The sequence below is a fragment of the Pagrus major genome, chromosome 8 (genome assembly GCF_040436345.1).
Source record: "Pagrus major chromosome 8, Pma_NU_1.0".
NCBI lineage: Eukaryota > Metazoa > Chordata > Actinopteri > Spariformes > Sparidae > Pagrus > Pagrus major.
This window is the reverse complement of record NC_133222.1, coordinates 15,364,966-15,380,860: the sequence shown is the minus strand read 5'-3', so window position 1 is coordinate 15,380,860 and position 15,895 is coordinate 15,364,966. Positions and strand designations below refer to the sequence as shown.

The 15,895-nt window shown below is 40.8% G+C and overlaps 1 protein-coding gene across 2 annotated transcripts in view; it reads right to left on the bottom strand.

Moving 5' to 3' along the window:
- The window catches only part of cald1b (caldesmon 1b), a 28,146-nt gene that overhangs the window by 7,917 nt on the left and 4,334 nt on the right, over positions 1 to 15,895 (bottom strand). Inside the window, exons 1-13 of one of the 2 annotated variants that reach the window (XM_073472317.1) lie at positions 9,798 to 9,873; positions 9,331 to 9,434; positions 6,402 to 6,527; positions 5,673 to 5,991; positions 5,548 to 5,586; positions 4,754 to 5,458; positions 4,306 to 4,341; positions 4,135 to 4,202; positions 3,017 to 3,263; positions 2,759 to 2,884; positions 1,774 to 1,817; positions 1,612 to 1,690; positions 23 to 154 (exon numbers count right to left, since the gene is read on the bottom strand). In XM_073472317.1, coding sequence (XP_073328418.1) covers positions 23 to 154; positions 1,612 to 1,690; positions 1,774 to 1,817; positions 2,759 to 2,884; positions 3,017 to 3,263; positions 4,135 to 4,202; positions 4,306 to 4,341; positions 4,754 to 5,458; positions 5,548 to 5,586; positions 5,673 to 5,991; positions 6,402 to 6,527; positions 9,331 to 9,404 — 1,995 coding nt within the window. In that variant the 5' untranslated portion in view covers positions 9,405 to 9,434; positions 9,798 to 9,873. Of the gene's footprint in view, positions 1 to 22; positions 155 to 1,611; positions 1,691 to 1,773; positions 1,818 to 2,758; positions 2,885 to 3,016; positions 3,264 to 4,134; positions 4,203 to 4,305; positions 4,342 to 4,753; positions 5,459 to 5,547; positions 5,587 to 5,672; positions 5,992 to 6,401; positions 6,528 to 9,330; positions 9,435 to 9,797; positions 9,874 to 15,895 lie in introns of those variants that run through there. The other variant, XM_073472318.1, reaches the window with a different exon arrangement.

Genomic DNA, 15,895 nt, shown 5'->3' with positions numbered 1-15,895 from the left:
CTTCTCTCTCTCTTTCCCTCACCTTGCTGGCTGGGGATGGACTTTCAGAGGAGCCACCAACGTTGCCTTTCTCCCACATGCTCTTGATGCTGCGCGTGCCTCCTGTAGGAATATCTGCCATCGGAGACTTGGGAGATTTGGCTTCTTTGTTTCCCTGGGGAGATACAGGATGGATTTATGGACTTACTATTTTTACATGGGCAAACGTGGAAAAACAGGGGGAAACAGCACGATAATGCCTGAGGATCAGTGGTGGAAAGTAATTTAGTACTTCTAATGAGTTTTTTTCCATTTTACAGCACATTACTATGTACCTCTATTTTTGCCTGATAAAGGTTTAACATTACAAATAAATTTATATTTGCAGGTTTGACAGTGTGAGTGTGAGTTTGCTTGTAACTTTTGGTCTACTCATCCCTCTACTACACACCTGGCTCATGAAATAGAGCTGCGTTTTTTCTGCTTTATTCTTCTATGACACAACATTTTGGAATCAAATTTTGAAATTTTTCCACGTTTATTTACTGGTTATAATAACTTTTTACTTCACAGATTCAGATTTTACTAAATATAAATGCCTTGTTAAAGATTAAACCAGTTGTTTCCAACTTTTTGGGCTTGCAACCCCACAGAAAAACTCTTTGTTTTGTCATGTTGAGTTAAGAGTTGCTAGTTCAAAGACAGATATCCCCTAAACTTTTAAACTTTTTAAAATTTAAATAGTTGTTGATTTCACAAAGGGGTAAAAAGAAACACATGTCCAAAGAATTATTATATATTTTTTTAACAAAGCTGTTTTTTGTTCTTTCCAATCCAGATTTATCTTAAAACTAGTAGTTAAAACTATCTGTACCTCAACCAGCTGTAAAGGTAAAATGCTACCAACACACTGATGCATCAACAGGCAAATTATCCAATTACATATACTAGCTACAGGGGTCTTTTTTTCTTTTTTGCAAAATTAGTACTTTTATTTTTGTCACTTTAAGTACATTTTCCAAATAATACTTTTCTTAAATTGCTCGTTGGAATGCAGGACTTAATATGTTATAACTTTTAATTAAAGGGTAACTTTACCAATTGTACACTTTTAAGTGTTAACAGGTCTTGGTGAGTACTACTGCATATGTGAAAAAAGTGTTATAAAGCCTTTTGTGGCTAAAGAGGAAGCTGCATGCAATCTGATAAACTGACCCCAGCGATATAACTCACTGACTAAGTTGCATTGTGGGTAATGTAGGCACCTGGTTTTGAAAAGGAAGAATAAGTGGAATAAAAAAGATATCTCTGGTTCAGGATTTGGGATATTTGTTTTTAAACTGTCCTTAATGAGTCCAACAGTGTTATAGGAGTGAAATGCAGACCGGTGGACTGCATTTCAAGACCTGGTTCCTACATTACCCACAATGCATCCTAGCCACTGAGTGACTGAGTTTGTCAGATTACATGCAGCTTCCTCTGGAGCCACAAAAGGCTTTATCCTACTTTTTCACATATGCAGCACTACTTCCCAAGACCTGTAACCACACTTCAATATGTAAACTTTAAATAAAGGTTTGAGTACTTCTTCCACCACAGCAGAGGATAGTGACTAACATTGTCGAGTCTCACCTGGAGGGCGGAGGCGTACTGGTCCATTCTGTTGCCGATCTTGGAGACAATTGGAGTGTGAGACATTCTGGACGGCGTGCTGTGTGGATAAGCAACACTTGGGACTTTAGTGTATTGTTTTGCTTTATTTTATTTTACTGTAATATGCCTTTTGTGGCTCACCTTTTCTGGGCTGATTTGTTCAAGAATTCTGCCTTCTCTCCAATCTGTAAAAGAAAAAAGCATATCTGAGGTTATAAACCAGTCTGTCATTGACATGCACAAATAAATTTGGACATGGTCTAGCTGCCCTGGCTTCCTTCTTGTCTCCATGAGGACCTCGCTTAGAGGCAGACCAGTCTGTCCCCGAGGACGTTTCTCTCTCTGTACTCGGTTGCTGCCAGACTGATTGAACTAGAGAGACTGGCTGTCAGGGAGCCAGGATACACACATACACGCAGCTCACACACACAGACACACACACACACACACGCACACACACACACACACTAAGTGCTGCTGCTCAACATGAGTTATACCTCCCATGTACGAGCAGAGAACACACAACTCTCAACATTCCTCCCAAAATACTCCAGCAAGAAAATCACCCAGTCATGGTCTTATTCAGCCATATTTGAATGCAGCACAGACGCCAACGTTTATTTGTGTCAACTAAGAATATATGGGTAATGTTAGAGGAATCTCAAACAGAAATTTAAATGGAAACAGCAAATCAACTGAAAAAAACAACTTGCTTGACCAAAGAGGGAAAACAAAGAATGACAGCCTATTTGGCAACGTCTCACAACTGGAGATAAGCAGATCTGTAAGTACATGGGAGTACAAGACGACCACTGTAATACTATTTAAAGTCAGGCTGGTCAAAGTGCCTAATGGAATAGTTTGAGATTTGGGAAATGTACTAGCTGAGAGTTAGATGAGAAGACTGTGGATTATCCAAAGTTACTGACTGGCTCTTCTCTCTAAACAGACACGTTGTATGAGCACCACAGAAATTCATTTTCTATTGGAGTGCAAATATCAAAGATGTATATTTCATAACCTGAGAAAATAAAACCCAAATTGCCAGTATGACTACACTAGAAGTAACTGATAAAATCCTTGAGAACGTCCCTGAGGATGTCTGAACCTCCCCTCCAAAACTCACCTTTGAGGAGCCTTTGGGAGTGATAGCAAAGGCAGGTTTTGGAGATTCTTCCTCCTTCTGTTTCTTCTTCTCTGCAGCCTCCGCCCTCCTCTTCTCTATCTCCTCCCTCATCCTCTTCCTCTCCTCCTGTTACAAACACCACAATCTTCTGTCACATTTGGTCATGGGTTATAAACAGATGCATCTTAGGGTGAGTCTTTCTGTCTGATCCATGAAAAATAATCAAACCAAAGTGAAATGATGCCAGTCTATCCTCACCTGTTCTTTGGCTTTCTTGTCCTCCAGCTCCTGTTTCTTCTGCCTCTCCTCTTCTTCCATGATCTTCCTCCTCTCCTCTCTCTTCTTCTTCAGCTCCTCCAGCTCGGCCTCTGCGCCCTGCTGCTTCTGCTTCATCTTCTCAAGCTCCTCGCTTTCCGCATCGTTTCGTCGACGCTTCAGCTCCTGCAGCTTACGCTCGGCCTCCTGTCGCTCCAAGTCCTCTGCCTTGGTGGAGGCAGTGTTGTCCCTGCTCACAAAGACACGCAATTATTTAATGATCAATGAGAACAAATACAAACTGAGATGTTCCTCAGGTGCACTGCTGGATTCAACATGATTAGAAGTTCATCATGAGAGCAGAGTGGGTTCATTTGAAGCTGATGCTTGACTTTTGTTTTATGTCTATTTCAATTCAAACACAAAGTGTATAACATTTATTGATTGTCTGTTCCCAGCCTAGTGTTAGAGGTTAATTATCTGAGCACTCACACATATGTTACTAGGACGTGACTTTTTAGTCTGCTGTCTCTCTTTCACGACCTTGGTGTGTGTTACCCTCCCTTGATATTGGAGCCAGAAGTGACCATATTTGGATGAGAGGGTGGAAATTGGGATGAAACACACTGCTGCTTTAATATTGCCATACTTGGATTACATTACTGACTACATTTCCTTACAGATAATTAGTAACTATATCAGAACATATTTTTGAAATAACCCTGGTCACAAGCTAGCCATGCCTTGAAGAATACTTATCATCTTTGTTTCTCTAAATCAGACCATAATTTACAAAATGAACATCATCCTGGATTGAAGAAGACTTGAAACTAGTGATTGAGACCATAAAATCATGAGGAAACTGTTTACTGAGGTAATAAATCAAGTGAGAAGTAGGGTCATTTTCTCATAAGCGCATACAATTGGATGTTTTTTGCAACCAGTGGAACTGCCATTAGAAATACTGTAATTTTAAGGCACTCAACACACTGAAGCTTTGTCCTTTTCAAAATACATTTGAATTTGTACATGCAAAGATGAAATATGAGAGTAGTGTAGAAAGTTTAATGGACAAAACATTAAACAAGCTGTCATATTTGAATTAGTATGTAAAACTTTACCTTGATGTCTTCTCTGCTTTCTTAAGTTTACTCTCGATGAGAGATCCGTTCAGTTTGGCTGGTTCACTCTTGCAGAAAGAAGGAAAAAGTTAGACATTAAAGCAATGTTTTCACTTATCTTCCACATTAGAGAAGAATGCATTAGATGTATTAAATGAGAAACAATTTTACCTTTTCCTTAAAACCAAATCTCTTTGGCTTCTCCTCCTTTAAACAGAAGACACAAGGAAGTTATTTAAATAATGAAAACAGCAGGCTCAGTCAAAACACATAATGTAAAAAATAAGGCATCAAACACTGGTTCAATCCGAGACACATCACACTGTGACATCCTCCAAACCAGCACCTCTCTTATCCATGTGGCAAATAAACACTGTGACTGCACCCTGATCTGTGACCGCATGACAAAATCAAATTATACATCCAAAAGCATGAACAAAGCCTGGATAAATCGAATGTGGCCCTTCAGTGTCACTTAATCTTCAGGATTGTGTGTTACAATAACATGTCTGTATTCTGTTATTTTCCAGATGGAGACATTTCTAGAAGCATCTTCATTTGAGTTTTCCAGGTTTTTGAAGTGGTTGTTGGTGAAAAGACCAATAAATCACATCAATACCTCCTCTTTCTTCTTCTTCTCTTCAATCTCTCTCTTTTTGCGCTTGTCCTCCTCCTCTTTTTTCTTCTTCTCCTCAGCCTCCTTTTTCCGCTTTTCCTCCTCTTCTTTCTTCTTCTTTTCTTCCAGCTCTTTCTTCTTCTGCTTTTCCTCCTCCTCCTTCTTCTTCTTCTCTTCCATTTCTTTCCGCCGTTTTTCTTCCTCTTCTTTCTTCTTCTTTTCCGCCATCTCCTTTTTGAGTTTTTCCTCCTCCTCTTTCTTCTGTCTCTCTTCCATCTCCCTTTTCTGTTTTTCCTCCTCTTCTTTTTTCATTTTTTCCTCCATCTCCTTTTTCTGTTTTTCCTCCTCTTCTTTTTTCATTTTTTCCTCCATCTCCTTTTTCTGTTTTTCCGCTTCCTCTTTTCTCAGCCTCTCTTCCATTTCGTTTTGTTGTTTTTCCTCCTCTTCCCTCTTCTTCTGTTCTTCCTCCTCCTTTAGCTGCCTTTCTTCTTCCTCTTTCTTGAGCTTTTCCTCCATTTCCCTTTTTTGCTTTTCTTCCTCTTCTATCCTCAGCTTTTCTTCGATTTCTTTTTGCTGTTTTTCCTCTTCTTCTTTCCTTTTCCTTTCTTCTTCCTCCTTGTCAACATCAGCTTCCTCTTCAGCATCTTTCTTTCCTATATCGGGCTGCTCCTCCTCTTCTGTTGCTTCAACCTTCTCCTCAGTCTCCTCCTATAAAATAAGTTACATCAGTTTTGGGTCAGTTTATGTAGAAGCAAAATTAAGTTAGCAGAAATCTGAAACCATAGATCACACTGTACCTCATGTGTTGCTGCTGTCCTTGACTCCTCAATGGATTCCTGTCAAGAGAAAAAAAACCCACTTAGACTTATGACTACGAATAAGAAAGAAAGACAGGAATAATTTCAGACATCTTTCTGTTCACCTTCTCATCTTCCCTCGTCTCCTCTTCCTCTTTCCTCCAGGAGTTTGTATCAGTGTCTGCCACCTCCTCTTTGACTGGTTTCTCCTCCTCCTCCTCCTCTTCCTCTGTATGTCTCTCTCTGCTGCTGCTGATGGTGGACTGCTCTTCCAGCGTGCCGTCCGTGCCATTAGTGGTGCTGATAGTCGGGTCAAGCTCCTTCTGTCTCTCCATGGCCTCCTTCATCCTTTTCTGCCTTCGCTCCTCTCTCTTAGCCAGACGATCCAGCAAAACCTGGTCGTCATCAGCACCTGCCCCCGTGCTGGACTCGGTCTCCGTCACACTGTAAGCATATAAAAGCAGGTGTGTATTACTTTAAAATTACAGTTTACTTTTAATGCTTGACAAGTCAACAGTCAGTGGCTGCACTAAACCTTCTGAAAGTTTGTCCGTCCTGAACATACCTGGGGATAATCAAGTACTGAGAGCAGCAAACTGTAAATCCACCCAGCTTACTGTAAGAATAATTCACCAGACAACACCTCTCTACTGTCCAACAAATGACATCAGCTCTTTTTTCTGCCTCTGGTCTACAGCTATTTAAGATGCTATTCTGATGACAGTAAACAAAATATCAGCCAGGAGGTCTCTGTTTCTTTGTTTACTTTACTGTTGCCTTGTTAATCTTACCTCTAGTTTTCCTGGTTTGTCCCAACGCCACACAGAGTTGAACACATTTTGTCTAAATGGTACCTGTTAGTGTCGATCACATCAGTGGTGCCAGGCTCCTCTGTGTCCTTCATCTTCTTCCTCTCCTCTCTTGCACGTCGTCTTCGCTCCCGAGCTTCTTCTTCATCATCATCGTTAGTACAACCCCCACTGAAACACATACAGAAACATATTAATGCCAACATTTATTCTGTTGACTGGGGTGGAATGAGACAATTATTGGGGAAAAAAACCCTTCTTCTAACTGAAATTCCACCATGGAGTACAGATGTTAAGCCATCACTTATAGTTTTGTTACGGTTATATCTCTATAGTTAAATTTTTGAGGGCATAATAATTAGTGGTTGCTGATCAACCCAATCGCCACAATACATTTTAACCAAGTATGTTTCTGCAAAACCACAGATAAGTTTGATCTTAATGTCTCTTTTTGTTTGCCACTTCACGTTTGTTTAGGTTCAATTTTCTATTTCTCTCTCATCACAACAGTGTGCTTGTGGCATGCTTAGGTTGAGGCACAGAAATTTAAATTTCAGGTTATGAACTTTTAAATAAAGTATGCAGTGTTTCACGAGAAAAAGGCTAAAATATATCCATTATTTAGTGTAATGGAAGTATCTCATGACCCCTCACATTTAGGTGAAGAACTGTTGTAAGCCACACTGTCTCAAGCTAACCTCATAAGACTTGCTGGAGAGGAGAGATGCCACAACAGAAGAAAGAAATAATAATAAGTACACAATCACATCGTCACATCGGAGAAACTGAAGTCCAAAAGAAACGAAGAGAGGAATGACCCCCATGGCAACATAGTTAATCAGAGACAGAGACAGTGCAGAGAAAAAAGAGGAAGAAAAAGAGATAAAGATGAGGATCAAATCACCAACTCTCGACATAAAATCTTCCTCATGTCCTTCCATCTCACTCACATCCTGCCATTGACCTTCATCCAACTGTGAGCACATCCAGGCTGTGTCTTTCCAAGCTTTACCAGGCTTTATGAGGCATGGAGAGAGCTTGAAATGGCTCATTGATAGAGCACGGGTATTATTTCCCTCTGCTCTTCCTGAATCCGCCACGCAATGATTTACAGATGTTGTGAGAGACAGAGGTGATGGGAACCACAAGAATCGTCTCTGTCTTCTAAACAGAAAGAAAGATTCAAACAAGCGGAAATTATCTAAAGTTCCTCTAGATGACAAGGGCTGCCTCAAGAAATCAATGAGGAAGTAATTCAATTCGATATTATTCAACCCCAAAGCTAGAGGCCTGCTGCGAGAGTGCTGTCAAAATGTTAGTTACATTTCCAGAAGGCCGACCATGAGGGACATAAAAACATAATAAATGGACGGATGTGTGATGAGAGTTTCTTGGCTGACAGGAAACACAGAGTGAGATGAAGGTAAGGAGACTAACTAAAACTGACAGAAGCATTCAGAGCAGGCTGTCTTGTGCTGAAGTAAGAATGGCAGTCAAAACATTCCAGTGTCTGCAGCGTTTCCTCGGGCTGCAGAGAGGAGCTGGGAGGGTCGAGGGTTGGCACTGCTGGCAGAGCTGGCTGCAAGGACTGTGAGAAAATTGTTTGGAACGCCTTTTTTTCACTGCAGCTCTGATAGGACATCTGATACCAGAGCAACTGACTTCTGAACTGGGAGAAAATAATCTGTTGAGAGTTGTGATTGATTGAAATTTCACTATGAACCTTAAAAGGTAAAGCTGATGATATTCTATATTTTTAACAAAGCAAATGAAAAGACATAAAACAACCGTGTGTGCATCTGTCTGTCAATACTTTCCCACCCGGTCTGTGGTGGCCACACACTCAAAGCCTATTTACTCACGCTGAAGATGTAAATCTTCAGTGTTTATTTCCCCAGGTTTCAATAATCTCTTCGCTTAAGAAACAGCTTAAAAACATCAAATCCAATTCATGTTTCTTTGGTTAGTATCGAGTTTAGTGTCTGCAGGCTCTGTAGTAAAAAAAAAATACCATTTCAATGTTTGATCCTTATTACAGGTGTCTAGCTTAGCTTTTGAGCTAATTAATCAGTTTGTTTCCACTTTACTTGGGGTCATGAAGTCCCATGAGGCATCCAGGGTTTTGAATCAGATTGTAGTTTGTTTGGTTTACATTGTACTTCTGTGAAACTAATGTGGATCCTGAACTACATGTATTGACACTGAGCTGCATTCCTTTATATCTCTGTGGATCATTTTCCTTTTTGTCCTTATTATAAGATACAGCTTAAGGAGTCAAACCTGCACGTTTCTACTCACAAGTGAACATTTTATGACTAGAGCTGATGTCAGCAAAATATCTCTTTAAGGATACTGTAATATTTATGTGAGCAGAAAGAGAGTGGAAGGGAGACGACAGAGAGCGAGAGACAAATCCAAACAGCAGCACAGACAACCGACTCCCTAATGAGCGAAAAAAGGCAGTGGAGATCATTAAGCCGTCATCGCCTGAGCGGCAACCAAGTCCTGTCGGCTCGACTCCCTCATGCAAAAATGCGTAAACCCAAAGACAGACACATACACAAATACACACAGTGAGCTTTGATCACTGAACATCTGTCTCCAAGACACTGCATGACTGATGGATCATTAGAAGACGAAGAAGAAACACCGTGAACACCTCTAAGATGTCAAAAACACAGCTTTTTCTCCACACTGCACAGTATAGCTGGGACTTCCATATGAGCAGCGGGTGTCTAATGACTTATGCTGCACATGTGGTTTATAATATTAGGGGCTCTTACCCCCTGCTGATCAAACATGGTGTCCTGAAGCTGAGAATGTATCAGGTTTGCTTTTTCTGAGTTGTGACCTAATGACACTTTTTGTGCAATTCTTTACTAAATTTAACTGGTGTTTTGGGGTGTGCATGTCCTTAAATGTGTGCTTGTGTGCATGTTTTCACATTTTATATGTTCTCAGAGGGTTCACTCACGTTTCAGCCTCAAGGCGCATCTGCTCTCTCCTCTGCCTCCTCAGCTCCATGCGGCGGTCGAAGTCATCATCCATGATGCCCAAAAGATTCTCCTCACTTTTTCACTGAAAGACACGCATGTGATATCGGATCATGTGTCAGTACAATCAGGTGGTCAATCAGACTGCATACTTGATCAACTGTGTTTCACAAGGAGAAACATATGCTTGGAAAGAGAGAGAAAATATAGGCCATATAAATTATATATAAAAATATAAAACATAGGATGAATCTTGTTTCGTCATCATGGTAATGCCCCACCTTTGTAAGGTTTATTACTAAGTTACAGACCCTCTCTATGAAGAAGGAAAGGTGCTAAATTGACAAAAAAAATGATGTAACATGTGAAAGTATAGGGGACCACACAACACAGCTTCATGACATGGACAGAAACATAAAGAACTAAGGTGCCTGTTGGTTTACAATACCTGAGCAGTAGCTGAAGTTTAGTCCATGAACAGCAGCGTCTCCTCTCTCTTCATATATCAACTTCTACAGTCTGGTTTATATCTCGGCCCTTCTGCAGCACAAAGAATTCCTGCTTGTTCTTTCAGCAACTTTAACTACCAGAAAAGGCAAAGCCTGCCTCTCTGCTCCCCTCTCTTTCGCTCTCAACCTCCCTCCTCCTCCTCAACCTGACTCCTGCTCTCTCCCCATGTCTCACTTTCCCCTCCCTGATCTCTGACTTCAGATTCTTTCATTCGGTTTCTCTTGGTCTGTCTTGTTTTATGCTTGTCAGTTTTTTATTCCTTATTACTCCACTGAAGGTGTACCTATCCTTACCTCCTCCACTGACTTTCTCCTACTCTTCAGCCTGGTCCCTGAGAGGCCAATTTGTGTGCCACCAAATGTTAAATCGAGCCTAAATGATCTCACTGATCTTAATGACTGATAAACCATTTAAGCAACCTGTCGGGGCAGTCTTTGCTCAGCTCCACTGGCCAGATTATCGTACACATACATCAACTATTATCAGTCCCTGCCTATAATGGATTCTAGAGAGGAGTGAGATGGATAGATTTGGGTGTCTCTAAGGCTGCATCTCTAGCACTTAGTGTCAAAGAAATGTTTGGTGATTAACCCAAATGAAATCAGTTTTTTACATGCTCAAAACCATTGGATGTATTGTTAAAGACAGCCAAAGTAGTCTATGATAATCTACAGCATCTGGTTGACTGGCAGAATTTGAGACAACAGAGGAATCTGGGTATAATTTTTATGAGAAAAACAAAAACTGGTTAATATTTGTTTTCCCTTGTGTTTGGAAGATCGAGATGACTTGTGAGAAAGACTCTGGCTTTTTGGAAAGTCATTAAGTTCTTGGAAAATTATCTAACTGCCTCTTTCTCTTGAAAAAATGCCACAGAGGGACAATGATAATCAAGAAAAAAGAGATTTAATTATCTCTATTCTCTGCAACTTTATCAAGTTAATTGTTGGTTGTCACCAGTTGCCAGAATAAATGTTGGCAAAGTCAGTTTCTGCAAAACCACTGATAAGTTAAAGCTCTTCATATCTTTATGTTGTAACTTCACATTTCTTTAGGTTCGATTTCTATTTTCCTCTTGTCACAACGGTCTGCTCATGATCTGGTTAGGTTTAGGCACAAAAAAAACTCGGTTACAGTCAAGAAAACATCATAGTTTGGCCTGTTTTGGTCACCTGGCTGGAAGTGTCACGAGTACTTTTGTTGCCACAAACATGACTGATGTTGTGCTTAAATGTAATCCAGTGGTTTCACACTTCAATATGGTACTTAGCCATGACACAAACATATTTGAATTCTGTGGTTTGCAGAAACGTTAACTGCATTAACTTGAATGGAGATGGAGGCCTAAATATCCACTCAGCAGGTCAATTTACAGTACAGCTTTATTTGGATTGTATAGACTGGACAGATGTCCTATCCCTGAGCAAAGCACTCCTCATTCATCTTTATAATCAGTGAACCCTTTAAACTCCCTCTACTCTCCTTTAGTGCAGGTCTACTGAAACTCCATGACATCACACATGATGAAGTGTGAAAGTAAAATTTGTTGCAGCTCCTCCATTATAGATAAAATGATAATTCTAGTATAAGGCTGCCAAAGTATATAGTCTACCATTTAGAGTGCAATTTAAAGTCTCTAATTAGGTAATAATAAATCTGTATTTTTGCTTGCACTGGTACAGTAGGGAGTAATTTCCCAAAGCTTTGTAGCTTAGACCACGAGATCCTGTGCCAAGTCACTGTCTGGCTATACTGGCTATAGCAAGAAATGTAATGCATAATCTTGAGTGTTGGTAGATAAAATATGAGAATGAATTGAGTGTTAACAACTTCTATGACTGAGGACTTAGCCAGATCATTTGTCTATGGCCATAAAACAGTTTTAGTAGTGCTGTGTTACCACCTTTAGCCTTGAGTGCCAATTCCAGACCACTGCCAATAAAAGCCCTTTATCAAATGATCTTTACAAGGCATCGTTTGACCACCTTGTTTAAAAGTGATCTTTTGTACAAAGTCTGCCAGTAACTCTAGCCAACACACACAGTGCACTGCAGTGTGAAAGTACAGAATAACTCTGAGGTGTGATGTGAGGAAGGTTCGTAATTCTGTCCCATTCAGAGGAAGAAGAAAAATGAAACCAACAAACCAGCAATTACAGACATAATGGCTCAGAAAATCCAATGAAAATAAATCTCAAGTTTTCCTTTTGTTCACTTTTGATCTATGGATTACCTATTTCAGTGCAATCCATCAAACCCATACCTTTATAGCAGTAGTCAGTGACTACGAAATAGTTCTGAATTGTAAATGGATCCATTTCCTTTGTTATATCTCTGCATGAATTGTGACTTCACATTGTTTGGCACCATCACTGGAGAACGTGTCAAAGAAAACTGTTGATTAAACTAAACTATTTTTTTTCTACATGTTTACCACATAAAAATTTAAAATGAATTCACTGTTGAGATATGCTCATTGTTCACTGAAACCAAAGCTCTATTTTTCAGGAACGCCCTGATCACACTTCAGTGGTGGTAATAAGGGAGGGGCAAGCACTGCATTTCACTTTCCCCACCCAGATTCATCCTGCCTGTCAGAGGATTTGAACTGGAGACCATTGGCATCACAAGCTCACTTCTCTAACCTTTCGGCCAAATAATACTTAGTGTTTTAGGGCCACAATCTGTAATGTTGTACCACACATGTTCATCACAAACTTTTATAATGTTTTAATGAGCACAAGGTTCATTATAACTCTCGCCAATTGAGAAATTTGTTTAGACCACAGCTGCTCCATCCATGTGCTGAACTAAGCTCACAATCAGTCAGCATAGCAAACATTCACAAAAAGGGGCTAGGCAGAGGCAAAGTCAGGTTCAAAAAGCAGGATCTGAGAATGCTAAAGCGTTGCAATAAAGACAAAGATGAACTGGCAGAGATGCTGACAGGCAGCAAGCAGACTGAATACACAAAGGAGGTGGGGATAATTGTGCACAGGTGAAACACATCAGGGAGGGGCAGACAATCACAATGGTAGGAAACACACAAGGGCAGGAAGGGGAACTGAAACAAGAGGAGAGTTGGACACCAAAACAAAACAGGAAACAGAACTGACAGAACGAGGGAAAAACAAGAACATGACCTTAGTGCTGATGAGACATGACACCCTCAAACAACACTGTAACATAAAATGGCATCCAACAGCTCATCCCTAAACAGGAGTAGTAGTCTGGCAACACACGGGTCAGGATGACCCAATCAATAGTTGGGTCATCCTGATCAAGAAAACATTACCTCTAATTTAGTCAGGCTGTGATTTTTTCTGTTGGTGGTTCTCTTAATACACTGAATATAAGTCTAAAGACAGTTGTGAGTCTGTGAGTCCAGGACCGAATAGTCTGTTACAATTTCCTGACATCATCTCTCTTATAGAGAGACACACACGAAAACGAGACTGGGGAAACTTTGTGGCCAGATGTCGTATATCAATCTTCTTCTATAACAACAAACCAAAGAATGCTGGGAATTGAGATGACGTGAGCTCACAGACTCGAGTTGACATCACACTTTCTTCTCTTTATATCAGGTTTTTATATCTGCTCACTTTGATATGACATAAATCTAATATATTTATGTCCTGACCGGTCCAAAACAGTTTAGCACAGCCAGCGATATCAGTCTAGATTATGTAATATTGAGCAGTGTGCATGCAGAGTATCATTCCGTCATATAGGTATATCTGTATCTTCAGATCTGAAGTGGAGCCCACCAACAGTGAGCAATCAGTCATAATGGAGCACAAGGATGTGACAGTTTAGTTTTTACAATGGCCGACACCATATACAGTAGTACAGCAGGTCAGAAGAGGCCTTTTTCTAAAACATCCACTACATGTGTGAGAAGACAGTTGAGAGCTTTCTTGGAAAAGAATGACACTCTTCTACACATCATTTCCCTGGAAAACAGGAAAGTGATTTTATTGAAACCCACACATTGGACAAAACATTTGTACAGGTCTGGAGAGGCGGCTGTTGCTAATGTACAAAACATAACGATCTGTAGAGAGCTGGAATAAAGAGCTGGAAAAAAATAGGGGGAAAAAACGAGAATATACTGAGTGAATTATTTAGCCTCCTAGCATCATAGGTCCACAGATGTTGGTCAGTCGATCCGTCTTGACTGATTTAGCTCAACGACTACCACTGCCACAACTATCATTGCCATGAACTTTGGTACAGGCATGCATGAATGTATATCCTATCAATGTTGGCGATCGCCTGACCATCAGTGGTCAATGAGCTTTCACTTATTCTGTGACATATCTCAACATCTACTAGACTGATTAGGACGAATGTTTGTCCAGACATTTATGGCTCCCCTGATGATCCCCTGATTTTTAACTCTAGAGCCACCATATGCTTTTTGGTTTTGAAAGAAATGTATTTTGGATGGATTTCTATGATATTTGGTAGCATGAAAAGTGTGACATTTCATCCAGTGCCGCTAGGTCTTAGGGCCCAGACATACCCAACATTTTCCTGTGGCCCAAGTTGTTGCGGTGTGTCCCACACTGTTGGCAGTAGTCGGCCCTTGTCGGCAGCTTTTTGGCTGATTGAGCATGGAGAATTGGCGGCAGAGCCTGTCTGTGAGAGAAATCACTCTGATTGGCTGTTCAGCTAAGCAAATCAGTGCAAGAGAAGAGAAATTAAAAAAGAAAGGGAAAGTCCCTTAAGCCTGTTGCTTTAGTGCAGTTTCTTCTTAATTTTCTCTTCCACCTCTTTGCCAGTGCCATTTGCAACTTTTTATCAGGCAAATTCTCGATTAGAAGAGTCGATATAAAGTGAAAGTGGTGAAAAAACAACTATTTTCCGCAGTCCCAAGACTTACGTTAGCAGGGCCCTCAGCTATAGTCTAGCAGTGTGTTCAAGTGCAGATTCGTAGCCGAGACACAAGTGACGTTAGGCGACACATCGGCCAGTCTTTGTCGCCACTAGTTCTTTTATGTTGGTTTGGTGTGTCTGGGCCGTTACAGATTTAAATCGAGCAGCATGCTAACACCCTAAACTAAGATGGTCTGATCATACCGCCTCACCAGCAGCATGTCAGCATTGTCATTGAGCATGACTTATGTAACTGCTAGGATGGTGTCTACAACAGCACCATGACTCAATCCTCATCCCAACAACCTTCACATCCTTCACAGTGATGGCATTGGAGGTATTCCAGCTATGTTATCCCTGGTCTCCTGTATAGTGTGTGCATCAGTCATCATGTCAGGGGCACCTTGTGTCTTTGTCTGTGTCATCATCAGCATTTTCTTTATTAGCAACCTCATTTTCGTCATCAGCCACAGCTCCTATAAAAGCATTACACTTCAAAATTGAAAGTCTTGCTTTCCAGCTCTAATATAATGGGTGAACCCTTACATGCAACATAACTCCTCTCCCAGTCAAACATGAGACTTACTGTTATCCATCACGCCCTCATAGCTGTTCTTATATGGGACCAATTAAAGTCTGGGAATGACAAAAGCGGGTCTGTTTCTCAGCCAGGAGCTAGAGCATTATGGACCCTACGGAGCAGCAGACAAAGACTGACTGACCTGCAGGCTAACAGCTTGCAGACATGTCAGAGTCATGATCCAGGCCTGTTTGGATTGGCCCAGGTCCAGCAGGGCCGGGGAAATTCTGCATTTGTAGAGTGTAAAAAGCCACCACTCTGGCAGCTAGAGGTGAATGCCTTTCCATCCCCCACTTTGTTCACGAATGTGGGTGCCCCAAACAGCCGTCCCATCAGTCACCAGACAGTTGATTTGTATGGATTAGAGGTGTGTTGTGAGCAGTGAATTATACCTGCTTTAGCACTGAAATAGTCCAAATATAAAGTCCCCACCGATCATTTTAGTTTAGACAGAAATGTCTGCCTGTACCTGCCCATGACACGGAAACAGTCCCTCAAAGCCCCAAACTCTTTAACTGCACGAGATTCTGGTAATCTCCTCATTTATACGAGACAGCTTGTTATAGGCTGTTATGG